Source organism: Corvus hawaiiensis, chromosome 15 (assembly GCF_020740725.1).
Source record: "Corvus hawaiiensis isolate bCorHaw1 chromosome 15, bCorHaw1.pri.cur, whole genome shotgun sequence".
In the NCBI taxonomy this organism is placed as follows: domain Eukaryota; kingdom Metazoa; phylum Chordata; class Aves; order Passeriformes; family Corvidae; genus Corvus; species Corvus hawaiiensis.
In genome coordinates, this window is record NC_063227.1 from 18,693,891 (window position 1) to 18,712,648 (window position 18,758).

General features: G+C 57.2%; 1 protein-coding gene across 1 annotated transcript in view; it reads left to right on the plus strand.

Moving 5' to 3' along the window:
* The window catches only part of LOC125333968, a 96,087-nt gene that overhangs the window by 58,353 nt on the left and 18,976 nt on the right, over positions 1–18,758 (plus strand). The window contains exon 3 of the mRNA XM_048320300.1: positions 17,381–17,439. Within this exon, the coding sequence (XP_048176257.1) occupies positions 17,381–17,439 (59 nt within the window). The remainder of the gene's footprint in view (positions 1–17,380; positions 17,440–18,758) is intronic.

Consider the following 18,758-nt stretch of genomic DNA (forward strand, 5'->3'; position numbering starts at 1 on the left):
CTGGCGCGGTGGTGCCGGCTCTCCCTGCAACCCTGGGTACCCCTGATGACCCTCCGCACTCATCCTCCCGCCCTCTCCACCTCCCCTTCTTACTCCCGCTGCCTCATTCCAACGAGGTGTTCCCGGGACACACACCCCAAACACCCCACGTCTCCGTATCGCCCCTTTTGGCGTCACTATTTCTGCCATCCTTTCCACCTTCCTGCCCGCACACGCAGTCCCTGTGCCCGATCTGCCGTGCCTCTGCCACGGCTCCCCCCGCCCGGCTGTTCTCACAGCGAGGTTTCTCGCAGGACTGCGCTCTCCCGTCAGGTTCTGCCCGCTCGAGCCCCGCTGTCCTCGGGCCGAGGTCGCCGCGCTCCCTCCGGCGGGGCTCGGCGGCGGCGGCGGGGCTCCGGCGCCCTGCGCTCCGTGCAGTTATTGGACGGGACTCTGTGTGCCGCTGTCGGCCAATGATGGAGCGGGGGGGAACTGGCGGCCCGGCCCCGCTCGGAGCCGGGATGAGGCGCAGACGGTCTCAGAGAGACTCTGGGAGTGAGTCACCGCCGAGCCCGCCGAGCAATGCCCGGCTCCCCGCCGCCGCCGCCGCTTCCCGGGGCCGCTGGGCAGCGGCATGACGGGGCGAGCTGAGAGTTTCTAGCCGGGGCGGGGGGGCGAAGCGGAGAGCGCGGCCGTCCTGTGCGATGAACGGCGTTGCTGTAAGGAGCCGCGGGGTGACGACGGGGCAGGTATTGAGCCTCTTGCTTTTGTTCGGCGTTTCCGACTGGGTTTCCGCCGCGATTCGCTATGCGATCCCCGAGGAGGCGCGGAGAGGCTCCGCGGTGGGGAATGTGGTAGCCGACCTGGCGCTGGACCTCGGGCGGCTGCCGGGACGCCGATTGCGGGTGGTGTCCGGCGGCAATAAGAAGTACTTCGGGGTGGATCTGACGAGCGGGGCGCTGCTGGTGAACGAGAGGATAGACCGGGAGGAGCTCTGCGGCGCGCTCTCTCCCTGCTCCCTCAGCTTTGAGATCGTGGTGGAAAACCCGCTCGAGCTGTACAGCGGCACCGTAGAGATCCAGGACATCAATGACAACGACCCGGTTTTTCCCAGCAGCCAGGCGAGGCTGGAAATCAGTGAGTCGGTGGCTGCCGGAGCGCGCTTCCCGCTAGAGAGCGCGCAAGACCCCGATGTGGGAATTAACTCTTTGCAGACCTACCAGCTCAGCGCCAACCCGAACTTTGCGCTCGACGTGCAGACGAGGGTGGATGGCAGCAAGTACGCGGAACTGGTGCTAGAGAAGGAGCTGGACAGGGAGGAGCAAAGGGAGCTGAATTTGGTCTTGACTGCGCTGGATGGAGGCAGCCCGCCACGGTCGGCCCATGTGCAGATCCACATTGACGTTGTAGATGCCAACGATAATGCCCCGGTCTTCAACCAGTCCACCTATAAGGCGAGTGTGAGGGAGAACACCCCCAGCGGTACCCTGGTCGCCAGGATCAGTGCGTACGATCTGGATGATGGGCCCAATGGAGACATCGTCTACTCCTTCAGTAGCCACACCCCCGCCAAGGTACGAGAACTCTTTGCTCTGGACTCAGCCACAGGGGAGTTGAGGGTCAAGGGACAGCTGGACTATGAGGAAACGAAGCTGTATGAGATTTACTTACAAGCTAAAGACAAGGGAGCCGTTCCTGGTGTGGCTCATTGCAAAGTGCTGGTAGAAGTCGTGGATGTGAATGACAATGCTCCAGAGGTGACAGTGACTTCTGTGTACAGCCTTGTGCCTGAAGATGCAGCCCCAGGGACGGTCGTAGCTCTGCTGAGTGTAACAGACTTGGACTCCCATGACAACGGCCTGGTGAACTGTTTTATTTCCCCTGGGATCCCCTTCATGCTCAGCTCCTCCCTCAAAAATTACTACACATTGAAAACAGAAGGAGCTCTGGACCGGGAAAAGGCAGCAGAGTATAACATCACTATCACAGCCAAGGACTCGGGCTCACCACCCTTGTCTGCAGTAAAACACATCCTGGTGCAGGTGTCAGATGTCAATGACAACGCGCCCAAGTTGTCCCAGGACTCCTATGATGTCTATGTTCTGGAGAACAACGTGCCCGGCATCCCCATCCTTAATGTGAGCGCCACAGATCCGGACCTCGGGCGCAATGCCCACCTCTCCTATTCCCTTTTGCAGGGTGACCCCACTTTTGGCCACCTCTTCTCCATCAACCGGGAGAATGGCACCCTCTACCTGCTCACCTCCCTGGACCATGAGGACCAGGTGGAGTTCAGCATGATGGTGCAGGTCCAGGACGGCGGCTTTCCGCCTCTGGCCACTAATGTCTCAGTCAGTGTGTTTGTCACTGACCTCAATGACAATGCCCCAACGGTGCTGTACCCTCATCCCAACACCACCGCCCCCTACACTGATGTGGTGGCACCAGGCACTCCTGCCGGGCACATGGTCACCAAGGTGGTGGCGGTGGATGCAGATGCAGGGTACAATGCCTGGATCTCCTATACCCTGTTGCAGGCCACTGACCCCAGCCTCTTCTCGGTTGGGCTGCACAGTGGGGAGATCTTCACGGCCCGCCAGCTCCGCGAGGATGAAGCTCCCGAGCACACCTTAGTCATCCTGCTGAAAGACCATGGGGAGCCTGTGCTGTCCACCAGTGCCACTATCTCCATCTCTGTGGCCGAGATGGTCAAGGAGGTGCTCAATGACCTCACTGATGTGGCGCCTGCCAATGATCCCAGGAGACATGTGACTTTCTATCTCATCCTGGCTGTGATTTTGGTGTCAGCAGCCTTCTTCATCACCATGTTGTCCGTGGGCATCTTCAAGTGCTACAAGTGGAGGCAGTCAAAGGAGCTGTACAACAGCTCCAGGAGTACCACGTACAGGACACCAGGGCCTTTCCACCACATTGATGCCGTGCGGGGTGGCTTCACGCCACCCAGCTTCTACCACCAGGTCTATCTCACCACGGACTCTCGCCAGAGTGATCTCCTGTGTAAAAAGCCCTTCACTTCCAGCCCCTTAGGGAGCCGCCAGGGCACCATAAGGAATGGTGAGCCAGGGCTGTACCACCAGATTGTGGGCACCGCCAGCCGGCTCCCCACACCTGCCGAGGTAATGTAGCGCCTTCCTTGGCATGTCCCAGCGCTGGGCAGAGCCACGGTTCATTTGTGCCGTATGCGTGTGGTTGCATTTTGGGGTTGGGAGGGACATCCAGTCGTGCCATGCCTCTAAAGAGTTCAGCTACAGCTGAACAGGTGTTGTTTGGAGTCAAATGAGCCATCCTGAGGGTTGATGACTTCTGCACTGTGGTGAGCAGGATCAAATGAGTCAGTCTGTTCATGTTGGCAAACATACATCTTTTGGATGCAGTTCTGGGTACGCCTTGCATGAGTAACCAGTGGAGGCTGAGGTCAGCTTGAAACCACTTGTTAATCCTTGGCACAAAGTTTGTTGTTAATGGTATTTCCTTCCCTTTGCAAAAGGAGAGCCAAGGGGAGCACTTGCACTGTGGGGGAACGTAATCTCTGCGCGTCGTGACTTGGTGGGGGCTGGAGAGGTGGTGGTGTAGATGGGGCTGGGAGCTGGGCATCGGCGTGTCGCCTCTCACAGTGCAGCACCCAAAGCTGAAGGATGATGCTGGTTCCTCTGTTTGACAGACCGTGGTCACAGAGCAGTCCCTCCCATCTGTGCCACTCCTCATGTTTGACTCCTGAATGGCTCCGGTTTTCTTTCCATGGAAGTTCTGTGATGATGTTCGCTTTGGGGGAGGGGGTGGGATTGCAGACTGCCCCAGTTGCTTGCAGGGCTCCGCTGAGTTGGACTTTGGCTCTGAGCAGGGTGGTGAGTCCTTCACTCAGATGTTGTACAAAAACCCTATTAGAAGCTCTGCATGATTTGTAATCTGCTGTCTCTGGGTGATGTCTGATGTCCTGACGGAACAAACTGCAGGCTGGAAGGCGTTTGCGCATGGCAGCAGCTTCTGTGCTTCTCCCCCGATGGGAATTGTGCTGCTTAATTTGAAAGCTCTCAATTACAGGAAAGCTTCAATCTTCAGAGGTGAGGCCAGGTAGTGGAGGGGGGGTGTGGATCTGGTGAATTTCCAAGGTCGTTGGTGCTGGTAATTTTTCCTTCCTGGGAGGCAGTGGGTAGGAGTGATCGGTTCCTCAGAGCAGAAGGAAGTGAGGTGCAGCGGAAGCTGTTCATGGGTGTGAGGCTGCGTGTGCCGCCTGCTCAGTGTGGCCAAATCACAGATGGAGGCAGAAACCTCTCAGAACTATTTTATGCCTTTTTTTTTCCCCCCTGCTTGCGTCACTGCTCAGACTCAGCACTTCTGATTTGTGGCAGGTGAGAATGGCTGCAGCAGCTGCAGGAGCAAGTGTTCCTCTGCATTGTGTTCCTCTGCAGCTGAGGGCTGTGCTATGGCTGGGGACAAGGATGTCTCCTCCACCAGGTCCTCACAAGATGCCTCTCTCTGGTGGTGAGGGCAATAAGTGATTTGAGAGTGGGGTGAAGGAGGGGCAGTGAGCCTGAACCCTAGCCATGACTCCCTCCTACTCCCCAGTACGGCACTGCAAAGGCACTGGCAGTGAGAAATCAGCTGGGCTGGCTCTGGGCCCTGCATTTTCAGTCTTTGTGGTGACAACGGACTGTGTCAAGCCTGCAAAGGCTTTACACCTCTTTGCTCTGCAGGACACAGCCAGCTCACAAAAGTGATGCTGTGGGGAGGATGTTGGCTCTGTGTGTAGCAGGTGGCGTGGCCATGAGGGATCCTACCCTGCAGGATCTCCAGTGACGCCTGAGTTGTGTGGCTTGGTGCTTTTCCACAGGGTGAGCTCTGACCCTGTGGAATAAGGAGCATCTCCTTCTCCATCCTAGACACCCCATACCCTTCCTGCCTTGTCACACTGTCCCCATCCCAGGCTTTGACAGACCCAAGCAGCAGCAGGACCCCCTGTGTAAAGCCCTTGCTCCAGGTCCTTGGGACACTGAGCCACCTCGGGACACTGAGTGGATTCTCCCAGGCTATGTGGGCTTTGCAGAGGGGTTCTGCTGAGGCACTGCAGCAGCAGCAAACCCATTCCTAGGGGTGCAGCACCCTGGATTGCCAGTGGAAAGGTTTGTCACCCAGCTGTACTGTCTGGGGCCTGGACTGGGATGGGGACAGAGCACATTCCAGAGCCAAGGTTACTGTGACAGCTTCCTGCTGGTGGCACCATCAGGAGCCCTGGGGGAATGAGTTTGTGCAAGCAGGAATTGGTCGCTCTCTGCTGGGAAATCCCTTGTCCAGTGTTTTCCTGCATTGTCTCTTTAAGAACGCCTTCTCCCCTCCTCCGGAGCCGGCAGTAGGTGGGACCCGGGCGGTCTTCTCACCATTCATAAGGTTCTTCCCGGTGTCTCTCCCTGACTGGCAGCAGGGTGGTCCCGCCTCACGGCTCTTAGAATAGGCAGAGAGGTGCTGCAGACCGGAGGGAGGACCCTCGACTGCAGCACCTTCACCGTCTCTGTTCTCGCCAGAGGGATGCTGTCCCTGTCACCGCCCACCGTGCGGGGCATGAGTGCCCTGAGCCTCCCTCACCTATTCCCCAGGTCCCTCTGGTGCCCAGGGGGTGGAGACGGGCAGGATCCCAGGCAGGAGCTGGGTCCCCTGTCTGCCACACCACTGCAGACCCCCACCCCCAGGAGCTGTGTGCACCCAGGGGAGGGTCAGGGTGGCCTTCAGGGCATCAAGGACAGAAGACAGAGAGGGTCTTTTTACAAGAGCATGTAGTGACAGGTCGAGAGGGAATGGTTTCAAACCGACAGAGAGAAGGTTTAGATTACATAATAGGTATAAAAATTCTTCCCTGTGAGCATGGTGTGGCACTGGCACAGGTTGCCCAGAGAAGCTGTGGCTGCCCCATCCCTGGAACTATTCAAGGCCGGGCTGGATTGAGCTCTGAGCAACCTGGTCTAGTGGAAGGTGTCCCTGGCCACAGCAGGAGGTCAGAATGAGATGATCTATAAGGTCCTTTCCAACCCAGGCCATTCTGTGACTCTATGAATGCACAAGGCTTCTGCAGGGATGTGAATTGAACTAAAAGCCTGCAGCTTGCCAGCATGGTCTGGGACAGGGAGAGCAGGAAATTACTGTTAGGTCCCCCCTGGGGAAGCTGAGACCTCTGCTTTTGCCCTCAGGACTGCAAAGCTGTATCTGCCACAGAATATCAGTGTGTGTGTCTGCCAGGTGGGAGGCTTGGGCTTCCTTCCCAGTCTGACATCCTGACCTGGTGTTGTGATCCTGTGGTGATCTAGTGGCCTTACTGTCCGGCTCTGTGTGTTTGCAGTGATTTGGGTACTGTGAAGACTGACCCCTTCCTTGCCCCAGGGCGAGGAAGTGGCTTCCAGTCGGGTGTGCATTGGGAGCAATTGTATTTTGGCTTTGCATGGCTCACTGCCTTTGCTTTTTCACCTTCAGCCTCCCACTGCCACGGGTGGGCTGGGAGGAGTGGGCATCCCTGTCTTAGTGCAAGGTCTCCTGGCTGGTGGTGGTACTGGTGGCAGCGATGCCTCACTCAGAGAGGCAATCATGGGGCGCAGGCAGCAGCCAAAGCAGTAGCTGAGGGGGAGCAGAGGGGTGAGAGAAGAGCCCCTGGCACCTCGGGGCTCTAACAAGCACCTTTTCATCGGGCATGAAAAGTCCTTTGGCCTGCGTTCATGACAGCTGCCCTTTGTCTGTGGGCATGATGTGAAGCCACCATTGTGGAGGGGGAGCACACAGGGAGGGCTTGTACCTTGCTTCCAGGCTGCCAGGACGTGCAGTTTCCCTGTGAATGCAAAGCGAGCTGTCGGAGCAAGTGAGTCAGGCTGGCAGAGGGGAGGCCGGGGGTGGCAGCCCCGCTGTTGCCGGCTCGGGCCCCTGCTTCCCGCACCTCCGGAGTCACTGCTGGCCGAGAGGGGATGCAGCTCTCGGCCAATTGGGCGCTGATCTGAAGCGAGGGGGGGGGAAGTCTGCTTCTCCCCCCCCCTCCCACCTCCGCGCTGGGGCTGTGATTCAGTTCCCCTCCCCCAGCCCACCCCCTCTGCTTGGAGGCTGACAGTTGGAGCCGCAGCCTGCCGGAGCCCCGGAGCTGTTTTCTAAGCCGTGGAAGAGAGACCCAGGGATTTATTCGCAGTTCCTCAGTGCCTGCTGTGTCCTGGGCCGGATGCGCACGGACATGGAGAGTGTCAGCCTCCAGCGACCCGCCTGGAAATGGCAAGTACTGAGTTTGTTTTTGCTCTGCGGCTGGGGCTGGGTCTCCGGGCAGATCCACTACTCGGTGGTTGAGGAGTCAGAGTTGGGAACCGTGGTGGGGAACGTGGCCCGGGACCTGGGCTTGAAGGTGGAGGAGCTGCCAGGTCGCAGGCTGCGCCTGGGCTCAGAGGAGAGCTTGCGCTACTTCGCCGTGCGCCTGGACAGCGGCACGCTGGTGGTGAGCCAGCGGCTGGACCGCGAGCGTCTGTGCGGAGCAGCTGCCAGCTGCGTGCTGTCGGTGCAGGTGGTGACAGAGAACCCCCTGCAGCTCTTCCGCCTGGAAGTGGAGATCCTGGACCTGAACGACAACTCCCCGAGCTTCCCCACTGCTCACCGCACCCTGCGCATCGCCGAGTCTGCCACGGTGGCTGCGCGCTTCCCCCTGGAGAGCGCGCAGGACCCCGACGTGGGCACTAATGCTGTGAGCTCCTACCGGCTGAGCCCGAACTCCCACTTCTCCCTGGATGTCAAGCAGCAGCCGGATGGCAAACTCTTCCCGGAGCTGGTGCTGGAGCGTGCCCTGGACCGGGAAGAGCAGCCAGAAGTGCAGCTGGTGCTGACGGCCGTGGATGGGGGAAGCCCAGCTCGCTCGGGCACGGCGCAGATAACGGTCCAGGTCCTAGATGTCAATGACAACGCACCCACCTTTGACCACACCACATACAAGGTGAAAGTCCCGGAAAACACACCTGTGGGGGCTGTGCTCCTCCGGGTCAACGCGTCTGACCCCGATGAGGGCCCCAATGGGGAGACACAGTACTCCTTCGGGGTTCACACCTCCGACTCCGTGCGGAGGCTCTTTGCCCTGGATCCCCGCACTGGCGAGGTCCGGGTGAATGGGGCCCTGGACTTTGAGGAATCGCGTTTCTATGAGATCTATGTGCGAGCCCACGACGGAGGGGTCCCAGAGATGGAGGGCAATTGTGTGCTGCAGGTGCAAGTGGAGGATGCCAATGACAACCCCCCGGAGGTGCTGCTCACCTCCCTGTTGAATCCGGTGCCAGAAGACACCCCACCGGAGACTGTCGTGGGGCTCTTCAATGTACGAGACCGAGACTCAGGGGCCAATGGGGATGTGAGCCTGGACATCTCCCCCGATGTGCCTTTTGCCATCAGGTCCCTTCAGAACCACTTCTCCCTGGTCACCCAGAAGAGCCTGGACCGAGAGTCTACCTCACAGTACGCAGTGGAGCTGATCGCTCAGGATGGTGGTTCTCCTGCCCTCACCACCACACTCACGCTGCTCCTCAATATATCTGATGTGAATGACAACCCCCCACGCTTCTTGCAGCCCTCCTACGATGCCTTTCTCCAGGAGAACAACCCGCCTGGCTCCCTGCTGTGCACCGTCTCTGCCTCAGATCCTGACGACGGGGTTAATTCCCGGCTTGTTTACTCCATAGAGAGTGGCCAAGTGCAGGATGCCCCCATCTCTTCCTTCGTCCACATCAACCCTGACAATGGCAATCTCTACGCTCAGCGCACCTTTGACTTTGAGGTGCTGCAGGTCCTGCCGGTGTCTGTGGTTGTGAGGGACTCGGGGTCCCCCCCCCTCTATGCCAATGTTACCGTCTACATCTTTGTGCTGGACCAGAATGACCATCCCCCCACCATCCTGCACCCTGCCAGTGACAGCGATGTGCCGGAACCCCAGAGGGTCCCGCTGTCTGCCCCACCGGGCTACCTGGTGGCCAAGGTGACAGCAGTGGATGCGGATGCTGGGCACAATGCCTGGCTCTCGTACCGACTCTTGCCGCAGTCCACAGACCCCTCCTTGTTCCACGTGTCGCTGTACACCGGGGAGGTGCGGACGGCGCGTGCCTTCCAGGACAGCGATATGGCAGTGCAGCAGCTCGTTGTCCAGGTGATGGACAACGGTGACCCTCCGCTCTCCACCACTGCCACCATCACTGTGGCCCTGGAGGAGGCAGCCCTGGAGGAGAGCTTCAAGCCTCAGGATTTCCTGGCTGGTGCCAAGGAGAAGCCGGACCTGACCTTCTACCTGATCATCGCGCTGGCAGCCGTTAGCACGGTGGCACTGGCCACTGTCACCCTCCTGGCCGCCCGGTGCCTCCGGCGCAAGGGCCGGGCTGCCGTCTCACCCTACTGCTGCTGCTGGCTCAGCGAGTCGCCCTCCCGGGACTTCTGCAAGCACTCCAGCCCCAAGCTCCAGCTCAGCTCCGACGGCACCCTTAAATACATGGAGGTCACGCTGCGACCCACCGACTCCCCATCCCAGCACTACAGCACCTGCTTCTCCCCGGGCTCCGAGCGCACCGACTTCACCTTCCTGCGGCCCTGCCCAACCCCCGCCACCCTGCCGAGGGAAAGCGGCGCTTTCCTGTCCGCCGCCGGCACGCTGCGGGACCGCGGCCAGGTGAGCGGCCCGGGGCGGGGTCCGGCGGTGCCGGGCGTTCGGGGGGCGCGGAGCGGCCGCGCAGGTTCGCGGCGGCGGCGCGCGGGCCGTGATTGGCGCCGGTGTTGCTGTCCTGGGGAAGGCGCGCGGCGATTGGAGCGGCGGGGCCCAATGGAGCGGCGGCTGCGCGGCGCGCTCCCCCCGCCCCGTCGAGCCGCGTCCGCCCCAAACAATGAATGGGAGCGGCGAGCGCTGAGCGCGGCCCCCGGCGCCCAGGGCATCGCTCCCCGGCCGGCCACCCGGCAAGGATGCCGAGGGCAGGGCAGGCGCGCCGGTCCCTGGGGCTGCCGCGTGTCTTCTCCTTCTGTTTGTTCTTGCACAGCTCGTCTGCTCAGATCCGGTACAGCATCCCGGAGGAGCTCACACGGGGTGCTTTTGTGGGCAATATTGCGAAGGACCTGGGCACCGATGTGGCAAAACTGGCGGCAGCTAATCTGCAGGTACTGTCCGATTCGGATTCCCAGTATTTCTCCGTCAATGTGAACACTGGTGTTATTATGGTCAGCGAGAGGATAGACCGGGAGCAGCTCTGCGGGCAGAACCCACGCTGCTTCCTCCACTTGAAACTTGCCATCGAGAACCCAGTGGAGTTTTACCGTATTGAGGTGGAGATCTTGGATATCAATGACAACCCCCCGGAGTTCCCCAGTGATGAGGTTTCCTTGCGCATCTACGAGCTGGCGTCTCTGGGTGCCCGCTTCCCCATCCAGCCAGCCCAGGACCCTGACGTGGGCACCAACACCTTGCAGACCTATCACCTGAGTGCCAATGACAACTTCAACCTCAACGTGAAGGCCCGCACTGATGGTGGGAAGTTCCCTGAGCTGGTGCTGGAGCGGGCCCTGGACCGGGAATTCAGAGCTTTCCACTACCTGGTCCTGACTGCTGAAGATGGGGGCTCTCCCCCACAGTCCAGCAAGATCCGCATCACTATTCAGGTTCTGGATGCCAATGACAACCACCCGGTCTTTGACAGACCATCATACGGAGCACGCTTGGTGGAGAACTCGCCGCTGGGCACCCTCGTGGTGAAGTTAAATGCCACCGATGTGGACGAAGGACCCAACGGAGACATCCGCTACTCCCTCAGTAGCCACAACTCAGCTGCCTTACGCCAGATCTTTGCCATCGATGAGCAAACTGGGGAGATTCGTGTCCAGGGCAACCTGGACTTTGAGGAGGCGACAGTGTATGAGATCGAAGTGGAGGCCAAGGACATGGGGTCACCCACGATGGAGGAGCACTGCAGTGTGGTGGTGGAAATCACTGATGTCAATGACAACGCCCCCGAGGTCATTCTTACCTCCTTCTCAAGCACCCTGAGCGAGGACGCGCTGCCGGGCACAGTGGTGGCCGTGATACACGTCAGAGACAGGGACTCTGGCGAGCAGGGCAAGGTCCTGTGTCACGTGTCTCCAGATCTTCCCTTCCAGCTGCGTAAGGACTACGAGCACCAGTACTCGCTGCTCACCAGCACCCGTTTGGACCGGGAGCACGTTGCCTACTACAATGTCACCGTCTCTGCCTCGGACCTGGGCCATCCCCCACTCTCCCGCCACACCATCTTGCCAATCACCCTGATAGATGTCAATGACAACGCTCCCCAGTTTGAGCAAGCGTCCTATGAAGTGCTGGTGGCAGAAAACAACCCAGTGGGCAGTGTGCTGGTTACAGTCTCTGCTGCCGACCCTGACTCGGAGCAGAATTCCCGCCTGTCCTACTCCATCCTGCGAGCTGGTGGGACAGATCCAGGCCTGGATCCTACTCGCTACCTCTCGATACATCCCACGAATGGGCAGGTCACTGCCAAATTCCCTTTTGACTATGAGCAAACCACCTATCTCCAGTTCCATGTGGAGGTCTCTGATGGTGGCTCCCCGGCCCTGAGGAACAGAACACTGGTTCATGTTTTTGTAGTGGACCAGAACGACAATGCCCCACGGGTGCATTTCCCCAGGGCTGGGGAGGACTCTGCTACTCAGTTCCGAATTTCCCCTTCCATTGTCCCTCCTGCCCTCATCACCAAGGTGGTGGCAATAGATGCGGACTCGGGGCGCAATGCTTGGCTATCCTACCACCTCGTGGAAGCCACAGACCTGGGGCTTTTCAGCGTGTCCCTGCGTTCTGGGGAGGTCCGGATCATGCGGGCTCTGCAGGAGACGGACGCCTCTGCGCACGAACTGCTGGTGGTGGTCCGGGATGCCGGGGAGCCCCCACTCTCCACAGCCGTCACACTGGTGGTGCTGGTGGAGGAGAAGGGTCCGGAGGCCCTGCAGGGCTCCGAGGCTCGGGCTGCTGATGGTGGGGGCTTGCCCACTATTACGCTTTACCTGATTGTGTCCCTAGTGCTCATCTCCGCCGTCTCGCTGGTGGGACTGGCAGCGCTGGGCATTCGGTGCCTCCGGCGGGGCTCTGCACCTGCCAGCCAGGGCTGCTGCGTGGAGAGCGTGAACACGCTTCAGCCTCCTCCCAGCCACATCTTTGGGCACTTGCACTATGAGCCTAAGCAAGGGGACACTGTGATGGGCGTGCAGGTGACAGCAACGGCACCCCCCGCCCCTCGTTACCGCTCCTGCTTTTCGCCAGTGTCGGATATCAGCGAGTTCATGTTTGTGAAACCCTCCGCGGATCCCACCCTGTGCAGCGAGGTGAGCTCGGGAGTGTGGTCTCCAGCCTGAACACAGCCCCGGTGTTCGCGGGGCTCGGCACCGATCTGACCGGCTTTGGGGAGGGGGTGTCCGCCGGTGCCCGGTGCCAGCAGCCGGGCGGGGCGGAGCGGGGTTCCCGCTGCCGGGAGTCCCCGGCGCCCTCCCGGCGCTGCGGGGGCGGAGTGGCGGCAGCGGGGGAAGGGAGGGGGGGCTACGCCGTGCGTATTTTGGGGAAGGCGGTGAGATGGAGAAGGGGAGGAGGAGGGAGAGAAAAAGGAGGAGGAGGAGGAGGAGGAGGAGGAGGGGGCTGTGGAGAGACGTAAAACTGTCACTCGGTCCATCCCCTCCGCTCGTTGACTTTGTGTGTCTTTGCGTATCGAGAAGCGGTTCAGCCGGCCGGGCTGCGCTCGTCCCCTCCCCCGCCTCGTCCATCCCTCCCTGTCCGGCTCCGGCGGCGGCTTCCTCCCTGCACAACCCGCTCGGACCCCCCTGGGGCGCGGGGGTTCCGGCTGCGGGGGCGGGGAGGCGGGGGAGGCTGCGCGGAGCCGCCGCCGCTCCTCTCCGCGCTGCTCCGTTCGCACACCCGGCACGGGATGCTCGCGGGACAGAGTTTGCCATGGCAGCTCCCGCTGCTGCTCGCAGCCCTCTCCTGCCTGCCGGCTCCCAGCTGCGCCCAGCTCCACTACTCCGTGCCCGAGGATCGCGAGCCGGGCTTCTCTGTGGGCGACCTGGCCAAGGACTTAGGGGTGGAGGTGCGGAGCCTGGCTGCTCGCAACCTGCGCCTGGTGAGCGAGGGTGGGCAGCGGCACTTCCAGGTGGACCTGGCGGCAGGTGTGCTGCTCCTGGACAGCAGGCTGGACCGGGAGGCACTGTGTGGACAGAGCCCCACGTGCTCTCTGCACCTCCAGCTCGTCATGGAGAATCCCCTCCAGCTCCACCGTGTTGAGGTGGACGTCCTCGACGTGAACGACAACGCGCCCCAGTTCCCCAAGCCGGAGGTGGTGCTGGAGATCACTGAGGTAGCCAACCCTGGGACTCGGCTGCCCTTGGAGGTAGCAGAAGACCCGGATATGGGCTCCAACTCCATCTCCACCTACGAGCTCAGCCCCAGCAAGCATTTTGCCCTGAGCATCAACGTGAGAGGAGATGGTGTTAAAATGCCCGAGATCGTGCTTGAAAAAGCACTGGATAGAGAGAAAGTGCCTGTTCATCATCTAACACTGACAGCCCTGGATGGAGGGAACCCTGTGAAATCTGGCACTGCCAAGGTTACCATCCATGTCCTGGATGCAAATGACAACCCTCCTGTCTGTGACCCACCCATATCCAAGGTACTTCTGGAGGAGAATGTGCCAGTGGGCACTCTGGTCACCAAGCTGAATGTCACCGACTTGGATGAAGGTCCCAACGGGGATGTGGAATATTCTTTCAAAACTAGCAATAATGCACCTGGTAAATTCACCAAGCTGTTCTCCTTAGATGCTCGGACAGGGGAGATCAGAACCAAAGCCCCGCTGGATTATGAGGAATCCAGTGCTTACGAGATTGCGGTTCGAGCCAGGGACAAGGGATCTCCAGCCATGGAAGGCCACTGTCACCTGCGAGTGGAATTAATTGATATCAATGATAATAGCCCAGAGATTGTGCTGACCTCTGTCTCCAGCCCAGTGCAGGAGGATGCAGCCCCAGGCACTGTGATCGCCCTCATTGGCGTGAAGGACAGCGATTCTGGTGACAATGGGCAGGTCCGTCTGCAGATAGCAAAAGAGCTCCCATTTAAACTAGTGTCGTCTTTTAAAGAGCATTTCTCTCTGGTCACCAGTGGTCCCCTTGATCGGGAGAAGGCCAGTGGATACAACATCACGGTGAGGGCTGTGGATTCAGGGTCCCCCCAGAGGGCCACACAAAAAACCTTTTATCTCCGCATTGCTGACGTGAATGATAACGCACCGAATTTCTCCAGCCCTTTTGATACAGCTCACGTTCAGGAAAACTCCCTTCCTGGAACTTCTGTCTTTTCAGTGTCAGCATCAGATCCTGATGAGGGTAGCAATGCCAAGCTGTCTTACTCCATCCTGGACAACGGGATGCAGGATGTACCCATCTCAACCTACTTCCGAATAGACCAGGACAATGGCACCATCTACACCGTGCGAGCTCTGGATTACGAGCAGGACAAGGTGTTCCAGGTGCCCGTGGAGGTGAAGGATGCTGGGTCTCCTGCTCTGAGTAGCACTGCTGTGGTCCATGTGTTTGTCCTGGACGAGAATGACAATGCTCCCAACATTGTCTACCCGTCTGTCCCCAAGGGCTCTGCCTTCCACCAAGCCATCCCGGCCTTGGCAGAGCCTGGCTATCTGGTTACCAAAATTGTAGCAGTTGATGCTGACAGTGGCCATAATGCCTGGCTGTCCTACCAGCTGCAGGAGTCTGCTGAGGCTTTGCCTTTCCAAGTGGAACGCCGCTCTGGAGAGATAAGGGTTGCACAGGCTCTCAGGGAGTCAGAAGATTCCCACAGGCTGGTGGTCGAAGTGAGGGACAATGGCACCCCGTCCCTCTCGGCCTCTGTGGTAATAGTCATTTCTCCAGAGGAAAACAGCGTGCAGGACTTCTCCAAGTCCTTGGACCTCCCCCAGTCTTCTCCCGAGGATACCAACCTAACTCTTTACCTCATCATTTCCTTGGTGTCCATCTCCCTCGTGTCCTGCGTGATGTTTGGGCTGGTGGCTGCCCGGTGTCTCAAAGCTGGCAGTGCCAGCTGGACCTTCGCGGGTTGCTGCCGAGGGACTGGCCGCAAGCCCGCCTCCCATTTCCGAGGGCAGATGAAGCCAGATGGCTTCATCAAGTACCTGGATGTGGGAGGAGCGGGCTTGACCTCCCAGGCACAGAATTACACCTCTTGTTTCTCGCCCATGTCTGACCAGAGCGATTTCCTCTTTGTAAAGCCCTTCAGCCATTCTAGCACTGCGGAGACCGTGGCTGCCTATGAGCAGGTGACCAGCACCTTAGCGAGTCCCTGCGATGGGGTAAGAGATGGCTGTTTCTCACTGTCCTCTCTGCTGAGTGCAACAGTTTGTCATATCCAGGCCAGTTGGCTGTTCCCTGTCTGTCCTTCCTTCTAAGACGGTGGCCTCAGGGAACATGTGTCACTGTCACCTCCTGGCAGGTGAAAGTTTTGGCTCGGCTTGGTGGAGGTGGGGGAAGGGGCTGAGCAGCACTATAGGATCAAAGACTCTGTGTTTGTAGCAGTGGAGAGTTTCCCCTTGGCCCCGCTCGTACTTGTTTCTTTTTAAAGTGATTCTTAGCGTAGTTGGGAACAGATTGATTGGGGGTTTAACTTCTTGGTTCTGTTTAACCCCTTTTTCCTCCATGGCATATGAACTGTAGTGCGGGGGAGGTTATCTGGAAGGAAAGTCTGCCTGTGTTTCTTTTGCTCAGTTTTAGAGGTGCACTGTAGAAATTTCTCATTTCTTAAGCTCCAGGTGTTATTAATTACTGACTGTGCCTCGGCAAGGGATCATTTTCCAGCTTGAGCGAGGAGCTGAATTCAGTATTGAGCACTAAAACACTGAAATGTCAGCAGTGACATTATTCACAAAGATCCTGGTGACCTTACGTGCCCTTGGGCTTGCAGAGGCTGAGGAGTGGCAAGCTTTGAAAACTTGAGCTGTTTGTACTCAGCTGCCTAAGTATAGATGTAGGTGACTGTGTTTAGCTGGAGCTTTTATAACTTTGGGCTATAAAAAGTAAAGCAATTTAGTGTCACAAATGCCTGCCCTAAATTTGAAAATGGTAATTACAACAGGAATTCAGAATATGGAAGGGCTATTCAAAATATTGGGAAGGGCTTATCTAGTGCAGTACTGTGTGTCAGCATGTGCAAAAATGCGTATCTGAAATCTGGAGGACAAGTCTTTAAACAGCTTCATTTGCATGCAGCATGGGGACCAGTGGGGCATCTATTTTAGGGGAGTAATTTATTCTAATATCTTCTTTCATGAGTATCATCAAAGCTGCAGAGAAATTAGTGAGAGCACATCTACTAAATAAGAATCTAGGTCAGCTCTACTCATCTTCACTTTTCCTTAGTACTTGCATGTACAAGCAGAATAATCCTATAAAACTGGTGTTCCACTATGTATGGACTGTGAGTTGCTCATTCCTAAAATAGCTGAGGGAAGTGTTGTCCTTTCCAGGTAGTATGTCATCACCCTGCAGTTAATTAAGATGATTATGATTTTCGGAAGAGTGCGTTTTCCCGACAGAAACAGTTTGTGCTATTTAGTGCTTCCCACAAAGGCGTGATTCAAACAGGAAAATACAAGGTTGCTCCATGTCCTTCCTTATTTACAAAATGTTCATTGTCTGGTGGTAAAATAACACGGGCAGAGAGTGATACGGGGGCTTCTTAATGAGGTTACAAAGTGTGCTGCTGTGTCTGAAGGTTATTGTGTCTCCTAAACAAATAATGCTTTTTCCTCTTGCTGTCGGAAGTTTATTCTTCTGTCTGTGGACAGAAATATTGTAGTGCTGCAAGGCCACAGCATCTAGGAAAAGTCATTCAAACACAATGCCTGCAAACAAGACCTCAGGCAGGCCTTTTTAAGGACAGCAGAAGGAGAGATTAGGAAGGTCTGTTACCATTTTACCTTAGAGTATTAAAAGCATCTTTCTCAGTATCAATTAACTTTGCCACCCCCTCACACCCCCCTTCCTCCTCCAAGCTCATTATTGTGGTACCACTGCTCCTGCTGGATTCATGCCCTTATCAGTTTATTTCATGCTTCATTTCTTTCACAGCCTGGTTTCCTGAGCTGCTTTGGAAGATTTTCTCTGAACAGTTTTTGTCATGCTTTTTGGTATTCATGCTGCTTCAGAAATACTCCAGAAAGGGGGAGGGGGAGCTTTCTCTTTGTTCTAATTGATTTGCTTCACTTGGACAGAACATGCTGATACTCCAGACTGAAATAATCCAGGATCAGTTCGCTTTCATTTCCAAAGGCAAGAACGGAGGTATTAAAACTCTTCTTTTTCTTTGCAGCAAGCTCAGCCTAACACGGATTGGCGCTTCTCTCAGACCCAGAGACCTGGAACAAGTGGGTAAGTGGTTCTTTCTTCATTTATCTGTGGGATGAAGGTTTCTTTTCTTTGTGTGCCACTTTCAGTGCTGGGAATTCCATGAGTGGCAGCTCTGAGGACGGGTGTTGCTGTCGTTGATCGAGTCAGAAATAGGGCTGCTCCTGTGGTAGCTGTGTTTGGTGGGGGTGTGACAGCTGCTCTTGGCACTGGTGTGTCTGGCTTTGGTGTCTGCACCTCAGGAACTGGAAGGAACTCCAGGTGAAGGTGTGAGATGGTCAAAGGACTGGACAATGGGTTTCACTTCTTTGCTGAAGCAGATTTTGGGCATTTGAGTAAATTCCTTCCTGAGTCAAAAATCTAAATTTTGCTCCCTTCGTGGAGGCCACTGGAAATCACTCCCTTTGCCAGTGGTGGAGCCTTGAGCTCTGTGCTGCTGAGGTGTGTTCACAGAACCACAGAATGGCTCAGGAGGGAGGGCACCACAGAGCTTCACCTGGTTCCACCTCCCTACTCAGCAGGGTCATCCCAGAGCACACAGCACAGGATTGTGTCCAGAGAGTTCTGGAATATCCCCAGTGAGGGAGGTTCCACCACCTCTCTGTGAGGTGTGTGTGAGGTCAGAAAAGAAGCCCCAGCAGCAGAGCAGAGACCTCCCAAGCGAGTACCCTGCTCTTGACTGGCGCTCTCTTGCCTCTGGCCCACCAAGGTTTGCTTGTCTTGGTCCACACTGAGAGACCACTGACAACAAAATGTTGTTCTTTGCCTCTCACATCTTCCCTTGTGGCTCATGAGCAGGGACAGGGATCCCCTTCAGAAGGTGAACTCCCTTGAAAGAAAGAACTGAATTTCACCTTTCTCTGTGAATACCCCAACCAGAGGTTATTGTGTGTGCCGAGACTGGCTCCAGGATATTTATATGTGAAAAGATTGTAGCTTTTGGGGAATACATGAGGATTACGCTCTTGGAGCAATCAGGAGTAAATTTGGGTGATGTGCTTCCTCATCTGGCTGGGTCAGGCTCTGTGCTCTGTTATTCCTGGTGCCCACTATGGAGGTTAAAATGGTGACATGGCAGTACTGGGTGCTGGATTTTGGTGTCAGAGCTTGCAGTTAAACATCTGCAGCAGCTGCTTGTGCCTGACTCTTTCCCTGGGTCTGGCTCTGTAATTCATCTTATCAGAAAATTAAGAGATTGCTATAGCCAACTTGTTGAAGTGATTAAACTTTGCTATGAGGCTCTTCCAGCTGATAAAGCTAAAATGGAGTGAGGGTTTGATGTAATTAGATAAAAGTGTTCATAGTAGAAACTGCCCTTGGACTTTAAAACAAAGCTTTAGCTG